Here is a 26514-nt window from a genome sequence, read left to right on the forward strand (position 1 = left end):
GTAATAACCGACTCACTGATGCAGAAAACATTTGCTACATCTTTTATTGAGGTCTGACTGAAATGTGGAATAATATGAATATATCCTATCGTAAACCGCCTGTACCATTTAACTGGAAGCAGTTACGGAACCACAAGATCAATAGTGACTGGAATCGCTCTTTAAGGTTATCTGTTATTAAGAGTTGTTTTACTCGGTTGTGTTCTGTAACAGACATCTGATAATGTCAGTGTTACGTAAAATAGAAGGTTACTGCAGTTTGTTGTATGCTCAAGATTCTCATCAAGATATTCTTTTTCTCCGCAGTGCGTCTCCATGAAAGTATTTCAGAAGAAGGTTTTCACTATCTTGTTTTTGACCTGTAAGTATTTACTTAAGTAAACGTCTCGTGTCTTCTTAATAATCATATACTAGTTAATTGTTGTTTTTTTGGTGGCACACATATTGTTAAAGGAGATCTGTAGTGCTCTGAAATGTATCCCCTATCCGAAGGATAAGGGATAAGTTTTAGATCGTGGGCGGTCCGAGCGCTGGGCCCCCCCCCTCAATCTCCTGTATGGGGCCGCTGCAATGTACAGGAAAGGGGGCGTTCTGTTCCCGCATGACATGGCAGCAAGCATGCCCCCTCCATGTATCTCTATGGGATTCATGGAGGGGCATGCCAGCTGCCGCGTCATGCGGGGACGGAACGCCCCCTTTCCTGTACATTGCCGCGGCCCCATACAGGAGATCGCGGGGGGGGGGGGGGGGGGGGGGTCTATGTAGAGGACAGGAGCTTCAGGGTCCTGTACAGTATACACAGTATCGTTAAAAAGTTAAATGGAGCCACCCTCACTTGTGTCCAAAGCTAACCCTGGCATTGGTAAACAGTAGCACAGAAAATGTAGTACCTTCCTGTACTGTAGAGAGGGGCTATTACCCAGCCAATCAGTGCATGCCCATACTGATTGGTCAGTTCTTTTAGCCTTTGACACTTTTCACTGATCTGGACTGTCTGTAGCACTGTATATAAAGGGACTATCCAGGTTTTATTAACTTTTCTTAAGTGCTTTAGTTGCCTTACACGTGTGGGATGGATTGACCCCTTTTTTGTATTTCATGGTCCCTGTCCCCCCCCTCAGGTTCAGCATTCCTCTGGACTCTGGATGACTGTTCTCTCAAGCCTTTTCCAGGATCCTGTTCAGCTCGAGACAACAGCTGATCACAGGGGGCTTGGCTTCTTCTTGTCTTCCGCGACAAGCCAGTCCCTTGATGACTTGTGCGGCCCAGCTGTACATGCCGCCGCCCCTGTGATCAGTTATTGTCTCCAGCCAAACAGGATCCTGGGAAAGCTCAAGACAACAGTCATCCAGACACTGGAGGAATGCTGAATGGTGGGGATCATGATATCACAAAAAAGGGGACAATCCACCCCACAGATGTAAGGTAAGTAAAGCACTTAAAGGGTTACTCCGGCGGAAAACTATTTTTTTTTAAATTAACTGGTGCCAGAAAGTTAGATAGATTTGTAAATTACTTCTATTTAAAAATCTTAAGCCTTCCGGTACTTATCAGCTGCTGTATGCTCCACAGGAAGTTGTATTTCTTTCTGGATTTCTTTTCAGTCTGACCACAGTGCTCTCTGCTGACACCTCTGTCCATGTCAGGAACTGTCCATAGTAGAAGCAAATCCCCATAGCAAACCTCTCCTGCTCTGGACAGTTCCTGATACGGACAGAGGTATCAGCAGAGAGCACTGTGGTCAGACTGAAAAGAACTCCAGAAAGAAATGCAACTTCCTGTGGAGCATACAGCAGCTGTTAAGTACTGGAAGGATTAAGATTTTTAAATAGAAGTAATTTACAAATCTCAATAAACAGAGAAGTGTAAAAATGAATTGCACTCGCCACAATCGAGCTCCAGACCAAAGTAACTTTAATCCATAAAGGAAAATGAAGCAGCAGTGCTGCTTCATTTTCCTTTATGGATTATAGTTACTTTGGTCTGGAGCTCGATTGTGGTGAGTGCGATTCCTTTTTACACTTGCATACGCCGTGCAGAAGCCGCACCTCCACACACCGTTCCGTTTGATAGCAGCTTGTGTCCTAGACTTTCCTCTTTGCCATTACGTACTCAGCAGTGCCTGGTGATTTTTTTCTTTCTTAGGCTGTATTCACATCTCGTTTTTGCAATACGGGTCCCTTATCCCGTTTCTGTAAAAAAAATGTATGTCTCCAAACTGGACTGAAACGTATGCAACCGTATATGCCTCCTCACATTTTGAAACCGTATACGGTTTGAAAACGGATGTCCGTTTGCATACGTTTCCATAAAAAGCGGATACGGTTTTATTTTTGTCAACATTTTAAATAAAGTTCTCCTTTTTTTATTGAATTTCCCCCCCCCCCCCCAAAAAAAACAGTATTGTGCAAACCGGATGTAACCGTACGCACATACGGCTCAATACAGTTCCCATAGAACTCCATTTTAAAATAACCTTATACAGGTTGGATACGGTTTTTCAACCGGACTTCAAACCGTAGTAGACGCATACTACCGTAAATAAAGCAAAACGTACGCAACCGCATGCTACAGTTGTTATACTGTTTTCAATGTAATGTCTATTCATACGGTTTGGAATACGGTCAATCCGTTTTTTTTTGCTGAAACCGGATATGGCAACCGTATTGCAAAAACGAGATGTGAATGCAGCCTTACCCGCATAATTTACAAATCTGTTTAACTTTCTGGCACCAGTTGATTAAAAAAAAATAGTTTTCCCCCGGAGTACCCCTTTAAGACATAACTTTGTATCACAGGCACAGAAGTGACACATTGACAAAACCTGGATAACCCCTTTATGTATGGTTTCAAGTTTCAATGGTCTAGAAAAGACCATTTTATGTTGAAAATATTGTAACCTGAGGCCATTGTAAGTTGAGGGATGACTGTATAATGATGTAATCGCAATCCTGTGTCCAATGCAAAAAATGTACTGCCCTAATATTTTACACTCAGGTTGGTGTGGAACTGTCTCCGAATCTTTGCCCTGGTAGTTATATTCCTGTCAAAAGGCAAAAATCTAAACCGCTCCCAATTTCAGAAGAAGCCACGCTGGTTCTCCCGTCCATATGCCTAATGGGATACATTATGTTTGTTTGTCTGCTGGGAAATGTTGAGGGCCCCTCCTGGGTAGTTAATACCTACACCGAGTCACCCTGTCTGTTATCAGCCAGTTTGCAGTGCCTGAGAATTGCTCTTAACACAGCGCCAGTCTATGGCTCGCTCTCGTAGAGGCAGCGCACTGCTACAGGCATCCCTTAGGCTTTTTCGCTTTGCTGTTGGTTGTTTGATTATATTTATTCTTTCTTTCTTTTTTTTTTTTTTTTCACCCATTTCTCAACTGCCTTTTTTCTTTTTTATCTCTCAGGGTCACAGGCGGAGAGCTGTTTGAAGACATTGTAGCAAGAGAATACTACAGTGAAGCAGATGCTAGGTGAGGATAAATCCGTCACATTCTGAAGGCATGGGAACAATCTCTCAATCGTTTTCCATTGTTCCTCCCTTTCAAGGGAAAACCTCTGGCCTCAGAGACATGCCTTTGGAAAATAACCACTCTCTTCTCATTGTTACTACGTGTGTGTATGTGTAGCAGTGACATAAACAATCCTTTGAGGAATGAGAGTCAGCGGAAAGTCTGCGTGCACGTAGCCTGCTAAGATTATGAGCCATTTTTGTTTTATATTGTGATAGATAAAGTTGTAGACAATCTGACACAACAAAGTTCTCTGGTTTGTTAAAGATCGATTTCATATGACTCAAGCTCCTCCTTTTGGAGTCCCTCCAAGCATTACATTTGATAAATGCGTAAATAGTGATCCACTATATCAATACTTTTCAAAACAGTGTGTCTCCAGCTATTGCAAAACTACAACTCCCCACATGCTGGGAGTTGTAGTTTTGCAACAGCTGGAGTCACACTGTTTTGAAAACACTATCCTATATAAAGTGCAGACATTTTATTCTTTAAAAAAAAAAAAAAACGATAAAGGAAATAAAAATTAATTTAGTTGTCTAGTATCCTTTAGTAGGAATCCAGTAATAGAGCATTATTTTTTACATTAGTCACCAGACAAAATAAACTAAGATTATAAATTGGTGGCATATTACTAGGATTGGTATTTGTTGCATTAATTACTGCCAATTATTGAGCAGTTTCCTTCTGAATAATATTGAGGACAGTTTTCCATTCATTCTCATATGAAGTTATGGCATATAACTAAGGCCCCTTTCACACTGATGTTGTGCCCTGTCGGCAAATGTTTGTCAGGCACTTTCTTTTTTATTTTTTATTATTTTTTTTTGTGTGTGTGCCTTACCGGATGTTATTTTTGAGGGGGCACAGCGGGAAACAACGGGTGCCAACAGATCCCATTTACGCCGTTGTTTTTTGACAGGAGTAGCAGGAGGAAAAAACGTTGCCATGTTCCCCGATGGATGTCACACTGCCGTGTCACAACGGCAGTGTGAAAGAAGCCTAAAATATATCACTCTTATAGGATTAAGTCCAATCCCTGGGAGCACCACCTATCCCAAAAATGGAGGACAGCACTGGTTTAGCACAACAATAGGTGATCGCTGGGAGTGCCAGCCCATTCAAACTGAATTAGCTAAATATCAAACCTTATGTGTTTCATTCCTCTTATATTTATTCCCTAGTGGATTCACTAAATAGGGAAATGCAACCATAGCAAGGCTAGTAACATTGTGTTCAGCCCCACTTTCTTGTCTCTAAAAAGTGTTATCCAACCTGTGAACATTGAATGAGACAGCGCCGAGGTTCCTTGCACCTCCAGGACGAGTGCAAGTAACTATCCCCTTCAAACAGCTGACAGATGAGGATGCTGTAATCTAATATTGATGGCCTGTAAATTTTTACAGGCTTTGTGTGAATTGCTTTTTTCTCTTTTGGCAGTTTTTTTCTATTCTTGTGAACTGTAGTGCAATACAACTTATCCCCTATCCGGAGGATAGGGGATAAGTTATAGATTGGGGGGTCTGACTGCTGGGGCCGCGGTATTCTGCAAGAAGCGCCGTGTCATCCCCAGCAGGAAGCCACAGCAAACTCGCCAACTCCATGTATCCCAAAGGGGGGGTGTCGGCCGTCGTGTCATGTGGGGACGGAAGGCCCCCTCCCAGCATAATGCCTCGGCCCCATACAGGAGTTCACCCTTATGTCTTTAGTAAAAATAAGATATACAATATATATAATAAGAAAAACTCCCCCCCCCCCCAAAAAAAACAGAAATGCAAAACCCACATTGTGTTTTTACTGGTGTTCCATAGATTTCTATAGGAGAAAAAAACGCCAAGAGTTAAGTGAAAAAGCGCCATAGTCTCAAGATGCGGCAGTTTTGAAAAATCACTGAACCCAAAAAAGAAAAAATGCCAAAGAGAAAAATGGCAAGTGGATATTGCATTTTGAAATTCCCTATTGACTTTCAGCTAACATCTGGCCTCAGTGTTGTTTTTTTTTTTTTCTGCAAAAAATAAAAACACTGTGGGGCTGTTTGGGAGTTGAAAAAAAAAAATAAAAAAAAATAAAAGTGGAAACCTAGCCTAGAGTTTCTAATTAAACTTAAATAAAATGTAATGATTGCATTGATCTATAATTGCTGTTAGTGAATAATAGTATTTTGCTTCCACCGATATCTCAGCCAGAACAGATCTACACTAGCCATGTTCTCATCTGGGAGGTGGATACAGTTGTCAGTCCCCAGTTTCTAGATTTATTTTAGCTACACTGATATATTGTAGCAAATTATCAGTGCAATAGAGATATTTAGCACTCGTGGATTGTCTAGATTGGTCACAGTTGTATTCTATTCTTATGGCACTAAAAATTATGGGGCAGTATGGGTTAAAAAAAAATACACATATGCACTACTCAAAAAAAATAAAGGGAACACGAAGATAACATATCCTAGATCTGAATGAATGAACTAATCGTATGAAATACTTTCATCTTTACATAGTTGAATGTGCTGACAACTAAATCACACACAAATTATCAATGGAAATCAAATTTATCAACCCATGGAGGTCTGGATATGGAGTCACACTCAAAATCAACGTGGAAAACCACACTACAGGCTGATCCAACTTTGATGTAGTGTCCTTAACCCCTTAAGGACCAAGCCCATTTTCATCTTAAGGACCAGAGTGTTTCTTTGCACATCTGACCACTTTAAATGGGCACTCTCATCAAAACTATTTTTTGTAATTGCACTCCTTATGGTTAATAAAAAATATTTCTAATATACTTTGGTTAAAAAAAAATTAAGTTTTCTATGTTTTATTTGTGCTTAAAAAAGCTCAAGAGCACATTTCCCCCCATCTCATACACAGACCGAAGCCCAAACACAGAAAGTGCAGCCTGGAGTGCTGAAGGTGGTGTGTCCGACCAACAGCATATGGCAGTTAAATATGAAAGGAGCTATGATTGGATGAGGCTGGACACACAGCCCTCAGCACTCCAGTCTGCACTTTCTGTGTTCAGACCACGGTCACAAGTCTGTGTATAAGATGGGGGAAATGGGAAAATGTGCTCTTGAGCTTTTTTAAGCACAAACAAAACATAGAAAACTTCTTTTTTTTTTTTTTTTTAAACAATGTATATTAGAAATATATTTTATTTACCATAAGGAGTGCAATAGCAAAAATTAGTTTTAATGAGTTACCCTTTAAGCATTAATAACTCTTGGATTCTTTTACTTTTCATTCTGATTCCAAGATTGTTTTTTCGTGACATATTCTACTTTATAAGTGGTAAATTTTTGTCGATACTTGCATCATTTCTTGGTGAAAAATTCCAAAATTTGTGTGAAAAATTGAAAATTTAGCATTTTTCTAACTTTGAAGCTCTCTGCTTGTAAGGAAAGTAGACATTCCAAATAAATTATGAATTGATTCACATATACAATATGTCTAATTTATGTTTGCATCATAAAGTTGACATGTTTTTACTTTTGGAAGACACCAGAGGGCTTCAAAGTTCTGCAGCAATTTTCTAATTTTTCATATGCAAATCAAAATATGTTGCAGTATCTTGTAATACCTTTTTTATTGGACTAACAGAATTTTGTAGAGACAAGCTTTCGGGATTCCTCCCTTAGTCCAATAAAAAAAGGTATTACAAGATTCTGCAACATTATATGATTTGCATCTGCATCACTGGACTAATACGGCTACTCAAATTTACTAATTTTTCATGACATTTTCAAAATTGGAATTTTTCAGGGACCAGTTCAGGTTTGAAGTGGATTTGAAGGGTCTTCATATTAGAAATATACCATAAATGGCCCCATTATAAAAACTGCACCCCTCAAAGTATTCAAAATGACATTAAGAAAGTTTTTTTAAACCTTTAGGTGTTTCACAGGAATAGCAGCAAAGTGAAAGAAAATTCAAAATCTTCATTTTTTACACTCGCATGTTCTTTTAGACACAGTTTTTGAATTTTTAAAAGAGGTAATAGGAGAAAAAGCCCCCTAAAATTTGTAACCCAATTTCTCTCGAGTAAGGAAATACCTCATATGTGTATGTGAAGTGTTCGGCGGGCGCAGAAGAGGGCTCAGAAGGGAAGGAGCGACAATGGGATTTTGGAGAGTGAATTTTGCTGAAATTGGGGGGCATGTCGCATTTAGGAAGCACCTATTGTGCCAGAACAGCAAAAAATACAAAAACACACGGCATACAATTTTAGAAACGACACCCCTCAAGGCACGTAACAAGGGGTCCAGTGAGCCTTAACACCCCACAGGTGTTTGATGACTTTTCTTTAAATTCGGATTGTAAATGGGAAAAAAAAATTCTCACTAAAGTGCATTTTTTTTCCCCCCCAAATATACAATTTTTTACAAAGGGTAATAGGAGAAAATGCCCCCCAAAATTTGTAACCCCATATTTTCTAAGTATAGAAATACCCCATTTTAGGAGGTAAAATGCTTTGAGGGTGAACTACAATGCTCAGAAGAGAAGGAGTCACATTTGGCTTTTGGAAAGCAAATTTTGCTAAAATGGTTTTGGGGGGCATGTCGCATTTAGGAAGCCCCTATGGTGCCCGAACAGCAAAAAAAAAAAAAAAACATGGCCTACTATTTTGGAAACTATACCACTCAAGGAACGTAACAAGGGGTACAGTGAGCCTTAACACCCCACAGGTGTTTGATGACTTTTTGTTAAAGGAGTATTCCAGCGCAAAATAACTTATCCCCCTATCCTTTAGGGGATAAGTTATAGATTGCGGGGGGTCCGAGCGCTGGGGCCCCCCGGGATCTCCGGGATGGGGCCATGGCAGTCTGCAGGAAATGCTATTTCGTCCCCAGCAGAAAGCCGCGGCAGACACGCTCCCTACATGTATCTGTATGGGGTATATGGAGGGGGTGTGTCAGCCACCGGATCATGCAGGGACAGAACGCCCCCTTTCCAGAATACTGCTACGGACCCGTCCAGGAGATCCAGAGGGGGATCGGATAGTGGATAAGTTATATTGATCTACAGATGTCCTTTAAAGTCGAATGTGTAAATGAAATTTTTTTTTCCCCAGTAAAATGCAGTTTTTTTCCCCAAATTTAAAATTTTTTTACAAGGGGTAATAGGAGAAAATGCCCCCAAAACTTGTAACCCCATCTCTTCTGAGTATGGAAATACCCCATGTGTGGACGTCAAGTGCTCTGCTGGCGCACTACGATGCTCAGAAGAGAAGGAGCGTCATTGAGCTTTTGGAGAGAAAATTTGTTTGGAATTGAAGTCAGGGGCCTTATGCACTTACAAAGCCCCCCGTGGTGCCAGAACAGTGGACCTCTCCCCCCCCCCCCCACATGTGACCCCATTTTGAAAACTCTACCCCTTACAGAATTTTATAAGGGGTGCAGGCGTTTGACAGATCTTTGGGACAGTGGGCTGTACAAATGAAAAATTACATTTTTCATTTTCATGGACCACTGGTCCAAAAATCTGTCAGACACCTGTGGGGCGTAAATGCTCACTGCACCCCTTTTTTACATTACGTGAGGGGTTTAGTTTCCCAAATGAGGTCACATGTGGGGGGGGGGGGGGTCTCCATTGTTCTGGCACCATGGGGGCTTTGTAAACACACGTTGCCTTCAATTCCGGACAAATTTAATCTCCAAAAGCTCAATGTAGTGCACCCGCAGAGCACTTTACATCCACCTATGGGGTATGTTCTTATGTTAAAATGAAAAATTTAGGGTAACACCAGCATTTTAGGGAAAACATTTTTTTTTTTCATTTTCCCATCACACTTTAAAGGGAAATTAATCAAACACCTGTGGGGTGTTAACGCTCCTTATACTCCTTGTTACATTCTGTGAGGGGTGTAGTTTCCAAAATGGGGTCACAAGTGGGTATTTATTTTTTTGCGTTTATGTCAGAACCGCTGTAAAATCAGCCACCCCTGTGCAAATCACCAATTGAGGCCTCAAATGTACATAGTGCTCTCACTCCTAAGCCTTGTTGTGCGTCCGCAGAGTATTTTACGCCCACATATGGGGTATTTCCGTACTCGGGAGAAATTGTGTAACAAATTTTGGGGGTCTTTTTTTTTTCCTTTTACCTCTTGTGAAAATAAAAAGTATGCGGCAACACCAGCATGTTAGTGTAAAATTTTTTATTTTTTTACACTAACAGGCTGGTGTAGCCCCCAATTTTTCCTTTTCGTAAGGGGTAAAAGGAGAAAAAGCCTCCCAAAATTTGTAACGCAATTTCTCCCAAGTACAGAAATACCCCATATGTGGCCCTAAACTGTTTCCTTGAAATACGACAAGGCTCCGAAGTGAGATAGCGCCATTCGCATTTGAGGACTATATTAGGGTTTGCATAGGGGTGGACATAGGGGTATTCTACGCCAGTGATTCCCAAACAGGGTGCCTTCAGCTGTTGCTAAACTCCCAGCATGCCTGGACAGTCAGTGGCTATCCGGAAATGCTGGGAGTTGTTGTTTTGCAACAGCTGGAGGCTCCGTTTTGGAAACACTGCCGTACGATACGTTTTTAATTTTTATTGGGGGGACAGTGTAAGTGGGTGTATATGTAGTGTTTTACCCTTTATTATGTGTTAGTGTAGTGTTTTTAGGGTACATTTGCACTGGCGGGGGTTTACGGGGAGTTTCCCACTAGGAGTTTGCGCTGCGGCAATTTGCCGCAGCGCAAACATGAAGCAGGGAACTCACTGTAAATCCACCCGTGTGAATGTACACCCAACTGTAAACCCAACTGTTGCATAACTAAAACTCTCAGCATGCACTGAAAGACCGTGCATGCTGGGAGTTGTACTTTTGTAACAGCTGGAGGCACACTAGTTGGAAAACCTTCAGTTAGGTTCTGTTACCTACTCAGTATTTTCCAACCAGTGTGCCTCCAGCTGTTGCAAAACTACAACTCCCAGCATGTACTGATCGCCGAAGGACATGCTGGGAGATGTAGTTATACAACAGCTGGAGGTACGCAACTACAACTCCCAGCATACAAAAACAGCTGTTTGCTGTTTGGGCATGCTGGAAGTTGTAGTTTTGCAAGATCTGAAGGGCCACAGTTTAGAGACTACTGCACAGTGATCTCCAAACTGTGGCCCTCTAGATGTTGCAGAACTACAAATCCCAGCATGCCCAGACAGCAAACTGCTGCATGGGCATGCTCGGAGTTGTAGTGTTGCAGGATCTAGAGGTCATCTCAGGACCTAATGGCAGTCAGGCTACCTCTGGCAAGCACATGGAGGGCTGTGGGCCCTCCAAAGAAATGTCACCCCACACCATTACTGACCCATCACCAAACCTGTTATGCTGGAGGATGTTGCAGTTAGCAAAACGTTCTCCACGGTGTCCCCAGACTCTGTCACGTCTGTCACATGTGCTCAATCAGTGTGAACCTGCTTTCATCTGTAAAGACCACAGAGTGCCAGTGGCGAATTTGCCAATCTTGGTGTTCTCTGGCAAATGCCAAACATCCTGCATGGTGTTGGGCTGTAAGCACAACCCCCACCTGTGGATGTCGGGCCCTCAAACCACCCTCATAGTCTTTTTCTGACCGTTTGAGTGGACACATGCACATTTGTGGCCTGCTGGAGGTCATTTTGCAGTGCTCTGCCAGTGCTCATCCTAGCACAAAGGCGGATGTAGCGGTCCTGCTGCTGGGTTGTTGCCCTCCTACGGCCTCCTCTACGTCTCCGAATATACTGGCCTGTCTCCTGGTAGCGCCTCCATGCTCTGGACACTACGCTGACAGACACAGCAAACCTCCTTGCCACAGCTCGCATTGATGTGCCATCTTGGATGAGCTGCACTACCTGAGCCACTTGAGACTCTGTCTCATGCTACCACTAGAGTGAAAGCAAAGCCAGCATTCAAAAGTGACCAAAACATCAACCAGGAAGCATAGGAATTGAAAAGAGGTCTGTGGTCACCACCTGCGGAATCACTCCTTTATTGGGGGTGTCTTGCTTATTGCCTATAATTTCCACCTGTTTTCTGTTCCATTTGTACAACAGCATGTGAAATTGATTGTCAATCAGTGTTGCTTCCTGAGTAGACAGTGTGATCTCCCAGAAGTGTGATTGACTTGGAGTTACATTGTGTTGTTTAAGTGTTCTTTTAATTTTTTTTGAGCGGTGTATATGCAAAAATCCAAAATTGAGAAGCACATGGAAGGGCTAGTAGCCAAAATTCTTGATCAGTCTTGGTGCTCAGCTCCAGGGCCAGACGAAAGTCCTAAAGTCAGTACAGCAAAGAGGCAGAGGCAGTACTCCAGCAGTAGGTGAAAAAACCTGGATATTTATTCACACATCGGTATACAAGGTGTATGTGGATATATATATATATATATATATATATATATCCACATACACATTCAGGTACAAACTCTTCTCATAATATACATGTCGGGCTTTTGCCCAGCCCCAACATGGCTGCCGCAATCATTCACCTCATGTGCGCATGCGCTGGTTACGGGCATCACCGACCCTTGAGCGTCATGGCGCGCGCGAGATCCGTCAGCACAGTGAGTGTATACGGACCGGGCTACGTAGCTCTGTTGCCTAACAACGAGCCACGCTGTCCTGTTATTGGCTGCACGCCGGTTGGTCTGCGGAATCCTGTACAGACGTGTACACACACGGCATCAGGGAATGGCTGCCATTGCAAACAGACTGGTGAGTGTTTGATCACATGGAGTGTTCCCCCTGATTGCCTTTAGCTTTAGCACCTGTACACCGATTATGTTATTAACACTGTTCACAGGATCGGTCCCAATGTACATATTTTATAACACTGTCTCATTGATCAACACGATTATACACTGTACAGTACTTTCTGTGATGTTTTTATGCATACACAACTGCATCAGTACTACATTTATTTCACAAATTTAGTTTTTTAATTGTAACCCATATAAATATGGTAGGAGTATGTCACTTTGTATGCTTGAAAATGACTGTGGTGGCGGTCGAAACGTTGTATCCTACTATGAGGACAAAAACACCTTTTGTTCATTACTTTGGAGTGCTGCGGGACGCTTTTCTTTGCCATATATATATATATATATATATATGCCATATATCATACTATGGTTTGGCTTAACCCCTTAACGACCACCGGCGTAAATGTATGTCCAGGTTTGGCGGTACTTTGCGCACCAGGACTTACATTTACGTCCTGTGTATGACCGCTAGCAGCCGGGGACCCACCAGTAATGGCCGACATCCGCGATCATACGTATGTCCGTCATTAACCCCTCAGATGCCGTGATCAGTACACATCACGGCATCTGTGGCAATGCACATGTTAAAATAGATGATTGGATCGCCCGCAGCACTGCAGCGGCGATCCAATTATCTGTAATGGCGGACAGAGGTCCCCTCACCTGCCTCCATCCGTCTCCCTGCGTGTCCTGCTCTGGTCTGAGATCGAGCAGACCAGAGCAGAAGATGACTGATAATACTGATCAGGGATATGCTCTATGCATAGCACTGAACAATATTAGCAATCAAAGGATTTCTATAGATAGTCCCCTATGGGGACAAAAAATAAAGAGTTAAAAAAAAGTCCCCTCCCCCAATAAAAATGAAAATTGTCCGTTTTTCCCATTTTATCCCCAAAATCCGTAATTTTTTTTAATAAACATATTTGGTATCACCGCGTGCGTAAATGTCCGAACTATAAAAAAATATGTTAATGATCCCATACGGTGAATGGCATAAACGTAAAAAAAAAAGTCAAAAAATGCAGCTTTTTTGTCACATTTTATTCCCAAAAAAATGTATAAAAAATTATCTAAAAGTTTTATGTATGCAAATGTGGTATCGATAAAAAGTACAGATGACGGCGCAAAAAATGAGCCCTCATACCGCCCTTTATACGGAAGATGAAAAAGTTATAGGTGGTCAAAATAGGGCAATTTTAGATTACTGATTGTGTACAAAAAGTTTTAGAATTTTTTTAAGCAGTACAAAAATATAAAAGTATCTAGCCATGGGTATCATTTTAATCGTATTGACCCACAGAATCAAGAACACATGTAATTTTTACCGTAAATTGTACAGTGTGAAAACGAAACCCTCCAAAATATGCAAAATTGGTGGTTTTCATTTAAATTACCTCCCTTGGGTTTGCCGTACATTTTATGGTAAAATGAGAGGTTTCATTACAAAGTACAATTGGTCACGCAAAAAACAAGCCCTTATATTGGTCTGTAGATGGAAATATAGAAGAGTTATGGATTTTAGAAGGCGAGGAGGAAAAAATGAAAACGCAAAAATAAAATTGGCCTGGTCCTTAAGGTTAAAATGGGCTTGGTCCTTAAGGGGTTAATTAACATAAAACTGGAAAGCCCCTTAAAATCCATGGTGTTCAGTACCCAGGCCCCGCAGTGGGTGACACCACATAGAAGGATTTGCCTTATCATATTTTCTTCTGTAGCAAGAAAATACATGGCACTTTATCTGGCACACTGCTCCACAGCTGCTAAGATTTAATTTTGGGTTTGACTGCTGCGGATAATTACAAGTTGCTAATTGTATTCAGAATTTTGGATTCAAAAAAGGTTTTGTACACTTTAAAAAGTTGCTATGTCAACATTTATGTAATATACTTACTTGAAACATAGAGGTATGACAATAAAGAATGTAAGAGGAATTACCTACTGACTGTTGGCTGCTTGTTTTCTTTTTGTAAGGTGATTCAGGAGTAGTTTTACTTTAACTGTACTGCAGTTATATTGCATGATAACCATATCCTCATTGAAACTGACAGTTAGTTTAAAAAGTACATGTCACCAAATAAACTGTTCTAAACTACCTCTGGCTATCTTCCCTAACTACTCCTAACACCCCTCCAGCCCTTAAAAAATGTCAGAGCTTTAAAAAGCGGTGTATCTTATCTTGCTTCTTGCTGGGTGTTTCCCAGCAGGTATGACATCACTGAAGCCTGCTGGGGGACCACTTCTTCCCTCACATTGTTTCAGGGCTGTGATGAATAGAAGACCTCAGGCTCTGTGCATGTTTCAGTCTGTGCTGCTATCAGTGAGGCTCTCCTGCAGGTCTCAGTCTGTGCAGCTTTATGTGATAATCCGATCATTCATTCAAATCGCGCACTGCCGCAGATGCCGGGATCTGTATTGATCCCGGCACCTGAGGGGTTAATGGCGGACGCCCGCGAGATCGCGGGCGTCGGCCATTGCCGGCGGGTCCCTAGCTGCGATCAGCAGCCGGGATCAGCCGCGCATGACACGGGCATCGCTCCGATGCCCGCGGTTATGCACAGGACGTAAATGTATGTCCTGGTGCGTTAAGTACCACCGCACCAGGACGTACATTTACGTCCTGCGTCCTTAAGGGGTTAAGGATATAGGGGAAGATTCTTCAAGACCTGTACTGAGGAAAAGTTTACCAATTGCTCATAGGAACCAATCAGACCGCTTCTTTTATTTTTAGGACGTACATTTACGTCCTGCGTCCTTAAGGGGTTAAGGATATAGGGGAAGATTCTTCAAGACCTGTACTGAGGAAAAGTTTACCAGTTGCTCATAGGAACCAATCAGATCGCTTCTTTTATTTTTAGGACGCCTGGTCAACTTTTCCTTTGCACAGACTTTGAAAAATCTCCCCTATACCTTCACAAACCAGTAATGTGTCGCATGGTAAACAAGTAATGTGAAAAAAAACTGCTTTACCATGAAAACATACACAAAAATTTTAAAGTGGGTTAAAAACAAAACCTGTTTGTACCTGCCATTTTTTTTTTTAACAAATAAAACACGACTTCAACAGAAAAGGTAATTCTGATCTATGATGACACAGAAGGAGTTAGACACTTCCGTAGCTTATATAGATACCTACTTGGATATAGCACCTGAGAATAGAAGAAAAAAAATACCAACGGAGGTGCCTCGTGTGTTACCACTAAAACAATTGGTGCAAGTTGCCCTTAGGTAGAGGCCGCTCACCTACAGTGAATGGATAATTCGCATATCAACCCAGCATGTGGGTTACCAGTATGGAGAGGAGGAACTGCTGCTAAGCCCGTGTTCCAGGAGAAGGAGTAATCCAGTCCTGATGAGAGTCAGAGTAAGAAGAAGAAAATAACCCTTATGATCTGAGGAAGGGGGTGCCTCCCCCGAAATGCTTCATCCGTGTAACTTTTATTGTTTTTTTACTTAATAAACTATTCCAGTGTTTGACAATACTTCTGGTTTGGCTTCAACTTTTTACTGGAACCGGCAGTGCCATCATAAGGGTTATTTTATTCTTCCTATACTTGGGAATAGGGTCTGATGGGTTAAATATCTTCAATGCAGAGTTAAATTGTTATACAATATATTATCTATTGCATAGAAACACGCAATATGTTTGCACACCTGTTGGACTGTATCCCAACATACAGGGCCATATGTGTATTTAGACTTTATGCTGCCCTAGGTACTTATAGTACTCACACCACCTATGAAGGTCAGGGTAAATGACACTCACACTCACACTTGTTTTTGTACCTGAAATCCACACTTTAAGCAAAGTACATGTTGTGAGATTACTTGAGAATACTTGTGCGTGAAATCCATAGAAAGTATTGTTTCTGTGAAGGCACCCTTAAAGGGGTACTCCCTTGGAAAACTTTTTTTTTTTTTAAATCAACTGGTGTCAGAAAGTTTAACAGATTTGTAAATTACTTCTTCTAAAAAATCTTAATCCTTCCAGTACTTTTTAGGGGCTATTTAGTACAGAGGAAATGCTTATCTTTTTAGATTTCTCTTGTCATGACCACAGTACTCTCTGGACAGTTCCTAAAATGGACAGCAGAGGTCAGCAGAGAGCACTGTGGTCATGACATCAGAGAAATCTAAAAAGATAAGCATTTCCTCTGTAGTAAATAGCCCCTAAAAAGTACTGGAAGGATTAAGATTTTTTAATAGAAGTAATTTACAAATCTGTTTAACTTTCTGGCACCAGTTGATTAAAAAAAAAAAAAAAGTTTTCCACGGGAGTACCCCTTTAAGGCCCATACAGAGTTAACTAGTGACTCTGTTTGGTCCATTTACACTACATTTATGTTCATTTTCCCTCAAAAGTGTGGTCTGCTCCATTTCTGAGTGGGTTGAACTTGTGTTTAGGCCATTAGCCCTTCAATAGCTAGGAAAATGTTTCTTCAGTTTTCCCTTTTACAAATACATATTAGGACATGTTTTTTTGGGCCCAATTATCATTAAAAAAAAATTTTTTTTTACAAATCAAAAATATTGGTCACTTTTTGTGCCATTTATTCTGGATGTATGATGTGTCAAAAAATTGACAATTCTGGTATTTCTTTTTTTCTTTTGGACAATTCCACACAATTGCGTAAAATTTTTTGAAAACGGGCAAAGGGCAGATAGTTCAGTTATGGGGCCTTTTTATTTGGTATCTTAAAATTTTTAAATACTTTTTTTTGCTACATTTCTAGGAGTTTTTTATGGAACTGTTTAATTATTTGTACTGTTGGCTGCAGGGCATATACATTGCAGTGATCTATCAGATTCCTGCTCTATTACAGCCTGCCCATTAGAAGCTAGAAAGGACCAGCACGCAGCGCCTCACATCTTAGATGCAGTGGTCGCCACTGACTGTAGCATCTAGAAGAATAAATGACAGTCTGGCAGCCCAGGGGTATGGAATGAGCTCAGTTCCTAAGCCTGCTCTATTCTTTTCCAATGAAGGGGGCCAATGACTGTATTCCGTGGTGCAGACATACAGTCATGGCTGTAATTGTTTGCACCCCTGAAATCTTTCAAGAAAATGAAGTATTTCTGACAGAAAAGGATTGCAGTAACACATGTTTTGCTATACACATGTTTATTCCCTTTGTGTGTATTGGAACTAAACCAAAAAAATGAGAAAAAAAAGAAAATTGGAAATAATGTCACACCAAACTCCAAAAATGAGCTGACAAAATTATTGGCACCCATAACTTAATATTTGGTGGCTCACCCTTTGGAAAAAATTACTGAAATCAGTCGCTTCCTATAACCATCAATAAGCTTCTTACACCTCTCAGCCAGAATGTTGGACCACTCTTCCTTTGCAAACTGTTCCAGGTCTCTCTTATTGGAAGGGCGCCTTTTCCCAATAGCAATTTTAAGATCTCTCCACAGGTGTTCAGTGGGATTTCGATCTGGACTCATTGCTGGCCACTTCAGAACTCTCCAGCACTTTGTTGCAATCCATTTCTGGGTGCTTTATGACCTATGTTTGGGGTCGTTGTCCTGTTGGAAGACCCAAGATCTCGGACGCAAACCCATCTTTCTGACACTAGGCTGTACAGTGCGACCCAAAATCCATTGGTAATCCTCAGATTTCATTAAGCCTTGCACACATTTAAGGCATCCAGTGCCAGAGGCAGCAAAACAACCCCAAAACATCATTGAACCTCCACCATATTTCATTGTAGGTACTGTATTCTTTTCTATGTAGGCCTCATGCCGTTTTCGGTAAACAGTAGAATGATGTGCTTTACCAAAAATCTAGTCTTGCTTTTTTATGTCCTTGTGTCAGCAGTGAGGTCCTCCTGGGTCTCCTTCCATAGCATTTAATTTCATTTAAATGTTGATGGATAGTTAGTGCTGACACTGATGCTCCCTGAGCCTGCAGGACAGCTTGAATATCTTTGGAACTTGTTTGGGGCTGCTTATCCACCATCTGGACTATCCTGCGTTGACACCTTTCATAAAAAATTTTCTCCTGTCAACACCCAGGGAGATTAGCTACAGTGCAATGGGTTGCAAACTTCTTGATAATGTTGCACACTGTGGACAAAGGCAAATCTAGATCTCTGGAGATGGACTTGTAACCTTGAAATTATTGATATTTTTCCACAATTTTTGTTCTCAAGTCCTCAGACAGTTCCCTTCTCCTCTTTTTGTTGTTCATGCTTAGTGTGGCACAAACAGACACATAATGCAAAGACTGAGTGAACTTCTCTCCTTTCAGGTGTGATTTTTATATTGCCCACACCTGTTACTTGCACCAGGTGAGTTTAAAGGAGCATCACATGCTTGGAATAATCTTATTTATCCACAATTTCGAAAGGGTGCCAATAATTTTGTCCAGCCCATGTTTGGAGTTTGGTGTGACATTCTGTCCAATTTGCTTTTTTTTCCTCCCTTTTTGGGTTTAGTTCCAATACACACAAAGGGAATAAACATGTGTATAGCAAAACATGTGTTACTGCAATCCCTTTCTTTGAGAAATACTTCATTTTATAGAAAAATTTCAGGGTAGCCAACATTTACGGCCATGACTGTATACAAGGAGACAAAAAGTAAATGTAAGTCTGAACATGATGCCCTGATACTACTGTGCGGTGTGATGGCAGTAACCCTTACAGATTTTACATTAATTGCTGGTTAGCATTGTAAGGGTTAAAGCTATTGCAGTTACTGCACTATGTCACTGATCTTATGAGGACCCTTAGGAGGAGCTTCTGTCTGCAGGGCAACAAGCTAATTGGCAGACCCAAGCATCTGCCATTCTAGCAGTCCCTGCAGTGAAATATTATCCAGCTTCTGACCAACCAAAAGGGAGGACTGACCCTTTCTACTCACCTCTGTGTGCATCCCTACCTGCTGTTCTTACCGTACAGCAAGGGAGGACACAAGTATAAAAAGAAAAAAAAAATACTTTCTAGGTGCCGCTTTTCCCCAAGGTGCCCCCTGCAAGGTGCTACCCTAGGCACTTTACCACGAGTGCCTAGTTGTAAATATGGCTCTGCTGACCTATGCCAATTATGTAGTGCAGTTTATAGATATGAACATAGCCAAGAAAGTGAGAAGGCGATTATTTGGTGCAGTTGTATGTTTGTGTGATTTTGGCATATGCTAAATCACTGACATATTTGTAATCTTGCATACATATTGACTTTGCCAATAAAATACCATCTGGAGGAAAAAGTAAAATGTGTCTTTGGCAGCGAGCTTGTTTTGTATATTGCATTCTGCCTGTAGATGTGGAGCTTCTTTACATTCTTTTTATATAGACTTAAAGGGAATGTGTCATCAGAAAATGAGCTGTTGTTTAAATCAAATTTTTACATTAAACATATATTTTTCTAACTTTCGATTTTATCTATACTATAAAATAATCCTGAAATGTTGCAATTTTCACTAAGCCTAAGGGGACATTTCCTGCTGTCTGTGATTATACGGAGGAGGCTACTGGAAAGTGACAGTAACATTTCCCATTCACGTGAAAGGGTCAGCTCCTATCTATTGTGTCTGTCCATGGGGTTTGCTGTAAAGCACGTCTCTAAATGCTGTTAAAGCGTACCTGTCAGATCCCACAAAAATAAAAGAAATTCATGTTATTCAGTACCTAATCCTGACCATGTACATTTAATTTTTATGCCTCTATCATCTGTATTTATTATAAAAATCCCTCTTTTCATTAGCTCACAGTGTTAGAAGTGGGTGTGTCCCTCCAATGTGGTGGTGGGAGGTGATTGGTGTGTCTGCTCATACAGCCTTGTCCATGACTCATGGACAAGCTTATGCTGCTGCAGGACTGGTTAGTTTCCCAGTATGTATGGGGAGCCCTAGTGGTGGAATTTTCAGGAGCCATTTCAGAACTTTATTAAGTATTGAAAAAAATGTAAGCAACCATATTACAAAAGGTTTTTAATTGTCATCATATAAAAAGTTTTTGGACCCACCCATTTAAAAAAGCTCAGGCACGATGGCTGTTTCCATCTTGTTACAATCAGAAAATAGAAACCTATTAGGAAATAAAAAAGCATGTTTTAGTATCCCACTCTAATCATAAAAAAAAAATCATGGCAATAGATACCCTTTATGTTTTCTAAAAAACATAACATTGTCATGCTGTTATTATACACAGATATATTGCTGAAGTTTTTTTTTTTTAGTAGTTATTTTGTAGAGTACTACCAGTAACATTTCAGGAAGTGTGTTCTTATTGTTTATTTCTTAAGACCATACCTGATAAAGGGGGCCTAAAAATAAAAGCCGTGGTTCCCGGATGGTTCTTGTTTACATCCTCGGCAGTGATTGTGGCGCACAGGCTGATGTCACCGCTGCAGCATGCGAATGGCTGCTGTGGGGAAGTGTTGTGCCCTTGTTCTAAGGACATGCTCAGGGAAAATTGTTAGGTAGATCACATAGAACCATAATATATCCAATGCAGTACTTTTCTTTCCTCAGCAATCAATGGTAAACAGTTTCTATAAAATGTCCCAAACACATTGTGAGCAGAGCCTCAGGGGAACCTTTGTTGTATGCAGAGCCTTAAAAAGGGTTGTTCTCATCTGGGACTTTTATGGCATTTCCATAAGATAAGCCGTAAATGTCTGAGAGATGTGGGACTCTCCTCCAGGACATGCATCTCTCTGATGATTTAGAGCCCAATGGCCTCTTGAGCCTGCTACAGGTGGTCAAGAAGCTGAAAAAAACAGCAAAGCAGGCTGTATTACTCCTTTAGTATAATTTCCATTGATTTTAATGGAATGTATGTAAACAGCATAGCACTAGAGCTGTGTAAAGAGTATAGTCCACATTACACTGTCCATGCTGGTCCTTGTTTTTTGAGTTCCTTGCCACCTCCAGATGCTGCAAGCAAAGTTGTATGGGCTGGGGCCCTTGATACTGCCATAACGTATAGAGAGCAGAATTTGTTACAGAAGTCCCTACCATCCCCATACTTGGTGACCAAATGTACATTGGTATGGATTTTTTGCTTCATTACCCATAATTGTGATCAGATTTGTGATCAGATTTGTCTGTGTTGAGTCAGATGAATCTACCTCATAATTGTGATCAGATTTGTCTGTGTTGAGTCAGATGAATCTACCTAAGTATCTTTTACATTTGGTCTCATAGACAAGTGTATCTGCCTGTACAAATATTGGGTTTAAAGCAAATTTCCATAGTTTTGCTATGTGGTTTACAGCCTTTTGGCTAAGTAGCAAAGTTTCAAAAACACTAAGTGGATGGGGACCCTTAGGGGGCATTTACTTTTTAATATGGGTCATATGGTTGTTAAATAACTGTGATCCTTAAATGCTTTAATAATTCAGAAAACTGTGTTACGTGTTTACCCAGCCTTCCTTTGTCTGATAATACATTATGTTTAAAAATCATAAATCATTCAGTGTGACAAACCTACAACAATAGGGACGAAGTGTTTATATAGGGTTCGATTACTGCAGATGATACAAGCCTATTGTTGTCACAAGTATTTGCACATATAAAGTTCAGGGCAATCCAAAAAAAAGTTATTTAAACGGTCACCCAGGCTTTGATCGTTGATAGTTTATTTTTAAAATGGCACATCAGTATTAGATTGGTGGAGAGCAGACTCTGCACCCCTGCTTTGTTGTTAACATTGGGTTGTATTGCACAAAACCATACATTTCATAGGGGATGTGCTTAGTCTTGGAAGCTGTGTCCTATTCACTTAAATGAGATACATCTAAAATAAATACTAAGCAAAGTTGCTGCAAAAAGTATGGGACTGAGCAGTATAACCAATATAAAACCCTGTGTAAACAATTAACAAGTTGCAGCACTTGGACACGAGTTGTGGTCTCTTTAGATTTTTGATCAATGGGGAGGGTGTCAGCTGAACCCCAACAATCTAATATTAATGGCCTCTACTGACTACAGACCATGAATTTTTAAAGCGAACCTGTCATAGTGCCAAAAAAAAAAAAAAAATATATATATATATGTTACTCAGTACCTAATCCTGATCATGTGCATATAATGTTTATGTCTATGTGACCTATATATCCCTAACAAATAGCATTTATATTTTGCTTACTTTCTTTATCTTCTTGCCTTATAGAGGGGGTGTGTCCATCTCTCTCCCTCACTGTGATAACTCATCTGCTCTGAGTCTGGGAGCACCCTGGCAGTCTGCAAATCACTGCACAGTAGTTTTTATGCATAGAGTTTCTATCTATCTATTCCTATTAAAGCTGGATTTTAATCAACATAGCTCTCACTATGTGTGTCATTCAGCTTTCACAGACTCCTGAATGTTTGATCAGCTTCTTTGTAATTCAGGCATCAGAAAGCTTTGGCTGTTCGAGCATGCTGGGAGTTGTAGTTTTGCAAGAGCTGGAGCTGCAGTGTTTGTAAAGCACTGTGTTAGACCAGTGTTGCCTTTAGCTGTTGAAAAACTACAACTCCCAGCGTGCCCACACATCCTGTAGTTTTGCAAGAGCTGGAGGCACACAGCTGGAGAATATACAGCTCTAAAACAGAGTTTTACAAAGATTGTATCCCCAGCTGTTGCAAAACTACAATTCCCATCATAGGAGTTGTAGTTTAGGAACAGCTGAAGGCTGTAGTGGTGTAATGGTGATCTCCTATACGAGATACCAACATGCTTTATGGCCGGTATCCAGTATGCAGCAAAATACAGAGTGGTCTGTCTGCATAAAGATAGATGACCTCTAGTGGTGGCTATTTTCATTTATATTTTAGTAAAATTGACATTTTTTTAAATAAATTAAAAAAGTCATCTTATCAGTAGTACTACAAAATATAAAAAGTTTTTCATAATGACAGTGCCTCTTTAAACTCCTTATTGACCCATTGTTAGCATCTTCAACACCAACTTGTTCTTTTGTCTTTTGAAGCATTTTGATGAAGGGAGAGCACCAATCTATAAGGCAGCATCTCAAGATCTGTCAGCCACAAATACTGAATTGTAGCATTTTTGGTATTTATTTCTATTGATTTAAGCACATCAGTTATAAGGGCCGGTTCATACTATGAGAATTTACACGACTGGATACAGCCCTCTAAGTATGCATATACTACTTAATGTACTACTAAAATAAAAATATAAAAAAATAACTGATTTGGCTAATTTTACTTTAAATATTTATTAAATTACTGATTGAATGTCACGTCTATAGCAGGGCCCTTGCCACAGACTAGATACATACATATGAATTAGCAATAAATGATAAGAGTAAAAAGATGATAAAAATCAGTATTAAATCCAATGAAAGACCGCCTGCATAAAAATGTATATATAGTCACTCGTTGGATACAGTCTATGATGTAATCAGCTAGGTAAATTAAGCATATATAAACATATGAGACAGTTGGTGCGCTGCACCACTGGCCACCCAACAGCCAGCAAATAGAGCGAGGTCCCCGCAGCTTTCAGAGGATATATGCGATCTGGGTAGCAGTACCGCCATTTAAAGAACCGTTCTTCCTAATGCTTGCAGACTGGCATGGAAATGCATCCGGCCCGAAATGTTAGTCTGCAGCTCCGGAGAGTACTGCTTGTTACGATCTGATCTTGTTGCAGGATGGCACGGACTTGCATCTGGCCGTGATGGGAGTGGCTGTAGTTGGCAGCAGTGGTTGGTGGTGCGTGCAGCGGGGAGTGGTGGCATCCTCGTGCTTAGGATTGTGCGCGTGGTACCTAAGTAGTGCGGTGCCAGCAGTTGCGTGTGAGAGAAAAAAAAATATTTTAGTTGGTCAATATATCTGAAAGTTCATATGCGGGTGGTCTATAAGTATTGGGGTATACAGCGATGCCAAATGCGTTTGGGGGGGGGGTCCTCTTCCTCAGTAGCTACTGAGGAAGAGGACCCCCCCCCCCAAACACGTATGGCATTGCTGTATACCCCAGTTCTTATAGAACACCTGCATATGAACTTTCAGATATATTCACCAACCCAAACTTTTTTTTTTCTTTTATCCACTCGCAACTGCTTGAACATCACTACTTGGGTACCACTGTACCACGTGCACAATCCTCAGCACGTCCATGCCATCCTGCAGCAAGATCACGACAAGCAGTACTCTCCGGAGCCACAGACTAACATTTTGGGCCGAATGCATGTCAGTGCCAGTCTGCAAGCATTAGGAAGAACGTCTCTTTACATCTCGGTACTGCTACTCAGATCGCATATCTCCTCTGAAAGCTGCGGGGACCTCTATTTGCTGGCTGTCGGGTGGTGAGTGGTGCAGCGCACCGTCTCATGTTTATATATGCTTAACTTACCTATCTGATTACATCATAGACTGTATCCAACGAGTGACTATAAATTTTTATGCAGGCGGTCTTTCATTGGACTTAAAGCTTACCCGTCAGATACAACAAAAAACTTTTTATATATATATCACTCAGTACCTAATCCTGACCATGTACATCTATACTCATTTTTATGTGTCTAGCACCTTTATTTATTTTTTTTATGACACTTTTAATTTAGCTCACTAGTCTGAGTTGCTCCCAAAGGGAGGGGCATGGCCTCACTGTGCAGGTCTCTGCCCCCTCCCTCAGTATGCGGTCTGCTCACATCTCCCCTAGCATTAGCAAGACTACAACTCCCAGCTTGTCCTCACTGACAGTAGCAGGACATGAGCTGACAGTGGGAGGATTTTTCCTCCAGCTGTGAGCCCTGCACTCACAGTTGTCAATCAAGGAAGGCTGTCCATGACATAGGTGATGATGCATGGACACAACAGGACTAGTATGTGTCCAACAGGCAGGGGGCAGGTACAACATATCAAGTTTTTTTTTTTATCTGACAATGCCCATTTAATACTGATTTTTATCATCTTTTCACTCTTATCATTTATTGCTAATTCATATGTATGTATCTCGTCTTTGGTAAGGGCCCTGCTATAGACGTAACTTTTAATTAATAGTTTAATACATATATGAAGTAAAACTAGCCATATCAGTTATTTATATTTTTATTTTAGTAGTACATTTTAAGTAGTATATGCATACTTAGAGGGCTGTATCCAGTCGTGCAAATTCTCTGTTAGTTTTTTTTGGCACAAAGGTTATCGTGCAACACAGCGACCTCGGTATACATTGTATTTTATAGTGTGAGCCACCCACAACCCTTTGTATTATTTACCGATTTACACTACGTTTGTAGTGTACGGGAACCGGATACGGCTGGGGGGGAGTGAAAACCAGGCACTCCCATATCCCAGCCGGACCCAGCCCATATGTAATTCTTTTCAATGAGTATACCACGGTTTTCGGTCTGGTCAGAAAACCTTATATGGGGCAAAAATGAGCTGACCAGAGTCAGCGTTTGACTCCGGTCGGCTCGTTGAAATTAATTACATACGGGCCGCGTCCAGCTGGGATGCGGGAGTGCCCGGTTCTCACTCACGCACACCCCCCCGCCCCCCCAGCCGTATCCGGTTCCCGTACGCTACAAACGTTGTGTGTACCCAGCCTTATATTCTAAAGGCCTTGAAGAAGTAGAACAACAGCGTGACTGGCCAACAATCTGATGGCCTTGTATAATGTCAAGTAGAGAAGGATTGGATATATTACAATTCAGCTGCCCAATCCTTTTGTTTGATGAGCTGCCTCAGGAGGAGTCGGGCAGCAGATTTCCCCTCCTCTTTCTTTACTGCAGGTGACTCCAATCAATATCTTCAAGATGATCTGGAGCTAAATTTGAAGTGTCTTAGCAAAGGGCCTGAATACAAGAAAATGTAAATAGGCCTTTATTATATTTTGCCCAGAAAACCGTTTTTTCTCCAGTTCTTGGGATGGTGGAAACTCCTTTCCATCCCCCCCCAACATATTTTAATATCTTGATGAAGTGCAATAGCACTCTCAATACAAACCAGTAAATTCACCCAGCTTTCTACATAAATTACTGACGATTACATAGGTTAAGTGGTTAGTGACAGTATTCCTGTTATACTCTTGGTGGTCTAGTCACAGTGGTTAAGTATTTTATGTCTCATAAATGGTGAGCTACGGTGATGAAGAGTTATTTTTGATATACACTGTACATGGTAATAATAGGGTGGTCATATGTGTTACTATCTCGTTTCTAAGCTTTACAGTTGTTTTAACTAGAACTACTTTGTATAGTTATTATATTGCATTTGATAGTAAAGGGCCTTATGATAGGAGACTGACAGGAAATTAAATTTTATTTAATCTAAATAGGTGATACATTTTGTTACCAGTACT

At 40.9% G+C, this 26514-nt stretch overlaps 1 protein-coding gene across 30 annotated transcripts in view; it reads left to right on the forward strand.

The window, feature by feature from the left end:
• CAMK2G (calcium/calmodulin dependent protein kinase II gamma) overlaps positions 1-26514 on the forward strand; it is a 304863-nt gene that overhangs the window by 185752 nt on the left and 92597 nt on the right. For all 30 annotated transcript variants that reach the window (XM_056530585.1, XM_056530588.1, XM_056530593.1 and 27 more), the window contains exons 4-5: positions 307-361; positions 3410-3475. In XM_056530585.1, coding sequence (XP_056386560.1) covers positions 307-361; positions 3410-3475 — 121 coding nt within the window. The remainder of the gene's footprint in view (positions 1-306; positions 362-3409; positions 3476-26514) is intronic.

The sequence above is a fragment of the Hyla sarda genome, chromosome 7 (genome assembly GCF_029499605.1).
Source record: "Hyla sarda isolate aHylSar1 chromosome 7, aHylSar1.hap1, whole genome shotgun sequence".
In the NCBI taxonomy this organism is placed as follows: Eukaryota; Metazoa; Chordata; class Amphibia; order Anura; family Hylidae; genus Hyla; species Hyla sarda.